Source organism: Ziziphus jujuba, chromosome 1 (assembly GCF_031755915.1).
Source record: "Ziziphus jujuba cultivar Dongzao chromosome 1, ASM3175591v1".
Lineage (NCBI taxonomy): Eukaryota > Viridiplantae > Streptophyta > Magnoliopsida > Rosales > Rhamnaceae > Ziziphus > Ziziphus jujuba.
In genome coordinates, this window is record NC_083379.1 from 10,256,059 (window position 1) to 10,259,938 (window position 3,880).

The 3,880-nt window shown below is 35.6% G+C and overlaps 1 protein-coding gene across 1 annotated transcript; it reads left to right on the plus strand.

Annotated features, from left to right (window-relative positions):
- The first annotated feature begins 2,133 nt into the window (after window positions 1-2,133).
- LOC125418498 (putative pectinesterase/pectinesterase inhibitor 45) lies at window positions 2,134-2,910 on the plus strand. The gene is made up of 3 exons (XM_060818821.1): window positions 2,134-2,362; window positions 2,442-2,569; window positions 2,635-2,910. Exons 1-3 carry the CDS (start codon window positions 2,134-2,136, stop codon window positions 2,908-2,910), a joined length of 633 nt encoding a protein of 210 aa, XP_060674804.1.
- The last annotated feature ends 970 nt before the right edge of the window (window positions 2,911-3,880 follow it).

Here is a 3,880-nt window from a genome sequence, read left to right on the forward strand (position 1 = left end):
AAATATATTTTTGGCACCCAAACATATATTAAAACAACATATGTTGGCAATATAATTTAGATGGAAATTCTCTTAATATCGAATACATAAAACATATTTTCCAAATATTTAATTATGAAATATTCCGACAATGAAATTTCATAATAATTACCAAAATCTCAAATTCCTTAAAACCAAAATATTTTATAATGCACAAATATTTGATTCCATTTGGCATCAAAATTCCAAATATAAATTTACTAAATATTCAACACATCAAACATATTTTTCAAATAACCAATTAACACAAAATATATATATTTTAACATCCCAAAATAATTTTGAAGGTGGGTCACTCATCTCGGGCACGCAATCCAACCAAGATCCTCCATAGGATCAATTCTACGGCTCACATGTGCTCCTAAAACAACAATATTACACATGGTCAAATAAATTAATATTTTATTCGGATAAATAATACCCGGTACTCGGGGTATTTAACACAAACGTTAACCAAAATTTATGAGTAATATACCGAAACGAAGCTTATGGAATGAGGATCATGGATTACAGCTTACCTCCTAGAGATCGGACCTGAGGTGGCCGGAATCTCGCCGGAAAAATCATAGATTTTAGGCCTTCGATTCTCACAATCCGTTAAGAATTGAGGAAAGTGGACATCGGATTTGGGTTCAGAGGGTCGTAATTAGTGGGTAAGGATGGGCAGTGCAACTGGAAACTCGCCGGAAAGTCGATTTCCCAACTAGCCTCAATGGTCACCAGAATCCGCCACTACCGGCAGCGCGTCCGGTGGCCACTAGCCGTGATTTTTGATGGGAAGGTAGATCTGGTGATGGGTAACTCAACGAGACCGGCGATGAGGCAAACAGAGGTCAGAATAGGGAGAAATCTGGGTTTGAAGTAATCGGCGTCGCCACCGGAAAAAGCCTCGATCCGGGCCCGTCGGCAGTCGATTGGCCGTGATTTTTGGCTGGCCAGCCGATTTTCAGGTGGGCTTCAAGCTAGGGTGGTGCGTGTTCTGGTGGCCGAAAATGGGTGAACAGCGGTTGGCCGGTTGTGTTTCTCTTTCTAGCTCTCTTTCTCTCTCTCTCTCTCTCCTCCTTTCTTTCTCTCTCCTCTCCCCGGCTCCCGTGTTTTGCCAAAATAAAAGCCACCCATGGGTGACACTGTTCACTCACAGGATTGGCTGAAAATATGACACGTGGCACATACTGTTCACTCAAGTCAAAATATATTAAAATATTATGGTATTCGGAAAACTTTACATGTCCATAACTTTTTAACCAGATGTCCAATTTAAGCGTGCCGCTAGTCTATGAACTTGTATCGACGAGTACTTCACAACCATGCATGAGTCAAAGCTCAACTTTGCATGAATAAAAAGTCAACTCCGGCACCTCTTGAATAGTTTGGACCTCAACTTGTTTTGCTCATAACTTTCAAACCGTAGCTCCGTTTTTGATGTGCTACTAGTCTATGGACTCGTGACAACGTATACTTTTTAATAGTACCTCAGTAAATGTGAATTCCATCAGGAGCAAAAAGTCAACATTTGACCCTTTCTCGGTCAACGACGGTCAAATCCGATCAACCTTAGTCAAATTTGAGAAATTTCCGGTGTACTTCGGAACGGGGTGTTACAAGTTTCCAAACAATTCAGAACAAATTTCACCTGTACGTGATTAACATTTTAATACCCTAAGGATTTAGGGAAAAATACAATTTAGTATTTTTATTTTCATAATGTTTCATTTTGAGGGTTATAAAAAAAATTTAACATTTAATACCTTTTTATTTTTAAAATATTACATTTTAATCTAAATGCGGACCCAAAAATTATTTTTCTTCTTCTATCCAAATTTTTAATTTAAAATTAAAAAATTGTTAAAAACCCAAACGCACAATTTTGAAAACCCTTCATCTTCTTCTTTCTTTCTTCTTCCTCCTCTGCTCAAACAAGCAAAATGAAATTTAATTTGAATTTCATGCTCAATAAATTCATTTCAAAATCAAACCCCCCCGCCCAAAAAAAAAAAACAAAAAGAAAAAGAAAAAGTCTGAGGTTGAATCACTGAGTTGCAAGAATTAAATAGAAAGCTTCCAATTTCATCTCCAATGTGGTGGTTGCCAAGGATGGCAGCTAACAATTTCAATACCATTAATGCTACCGTCAAATCCGACCCTAAGAACCACAAAGGCCGATATATCATCTACGTCAAGGCCGGGGTGTACGACAAGTACATCACCGTCAAGAAGAACATGGTCAACATCTTCATGTACGGAGATGGCCGGAGAAAAACCATTGTCACTGGCAACAAGAGCAACCGCGAAGGATTCTCCACCTTCAGGACGGCCACTTTTTGTAAGAACAGCCATCCATATTTATAATATAATATTTACTAAAGACCATATATAATATTTTTACATTCTTGTATATGCAGCAGCTATTGGAGTTGGATTCATCTGCAAATCGATAGGATTTCGTAACACAGCATGTCCCGAGGCACACCAGGCAATGGCTTTGCATCTCGGCCTTCTTCAACTGCAGAATGGACGCCTACCAGGACAGGTTGTACGTGGACGTCAATTCTACAGGAACTGAGTGATATCGGGGATGCAACCTGTTTGATCTAGAACTGCAAAATCATAGTGAGGAAACCCATGGACAACCAACTCAACACCATGACTGCACAAGGAATAACCCAATCCCAGAGGCCAACAGGGCTGGTGATCCACAACTGCAACATCGTGCCAGAGGCGAAGCTATTCCCCATGATATTCAAGATCCAAACATCAGGGAGGCCATGGAAGGAGTATTCCAAGACCGTGATCATGGAGTCCACACAGGCAGACTTCGTCAACCCAGCTGGTTGGTACCCATGGGCTGGAAACTTCGCCCTCGACACCTAGCAAATCATATTTTTCTGTTAATATATGTAACAGAAACAATGAGCAGAGGAGGAAGAAGAAAGAAGAAGAAGATGAAGGGTTTTCAAAACTGTGCATTTGGGTTTAATTTTTTAAATTTTAAATAAAAAATTTGAAAAAATTTAATAATAATTTTGAGTGTCACATGAGGTGCACGTGACCATTTTCACGGTTTTTGTTACAAATTAACTGATTTTGATTAAAGTGTAATATTTTTAAGATAAAAAGATATTAAATGTTAATTTTTTTTTTTTTTTTTACAACCCTCAAAATGAAATATTGTAAAACTAAAAGGTAATAAATTGCATTTTATCCAAAGATTTACTACTATTGGACAAAATTTTCCAACATAGGGTGTCTTTTTGCCCATACTAGGCATCTCTAATTATGCATACCTGCTATCTTCTAAATCGAAAGAAATAGAAAAATAAAAATATATTTATAGAACTCATTAATCTCAATTATAAAATATATTTTTTAGATAAAATAAAAATAATTACAGAAAAACATTTAAATGAAAATAATCAATATAAAATTATACTTAATTATTGGTTAATTTTAAAAATAATCATAATAAAATACTATGTTTACAAAATTAAATAATAAATAGATAACTATAATATTATATAAGAAAATAATATTAAGTAATATCAACATGAAGTAATATATTACAAAAATAACTTTTTTAACAAATTAACAGGTTGTTATCATATTTCAATATTAGCAGTCTTTTCAATTAACTCAACTAACGTGTTTCTTGTTATATTAGCATTGTTATAGATTCAACACTATTAAAGCGAATTCAAATATTGATAATTTCATATGGGGTTCGTATTATATAGAATTTTGTAGATTTAGGTGAAGCAAGCCAAGAAATCAATAAAAGTGAGGATATACACATTAAAGAGGAAAAGGCTAAGATTTTTTGTGTAGGTTTTCAACATGGAAGCTA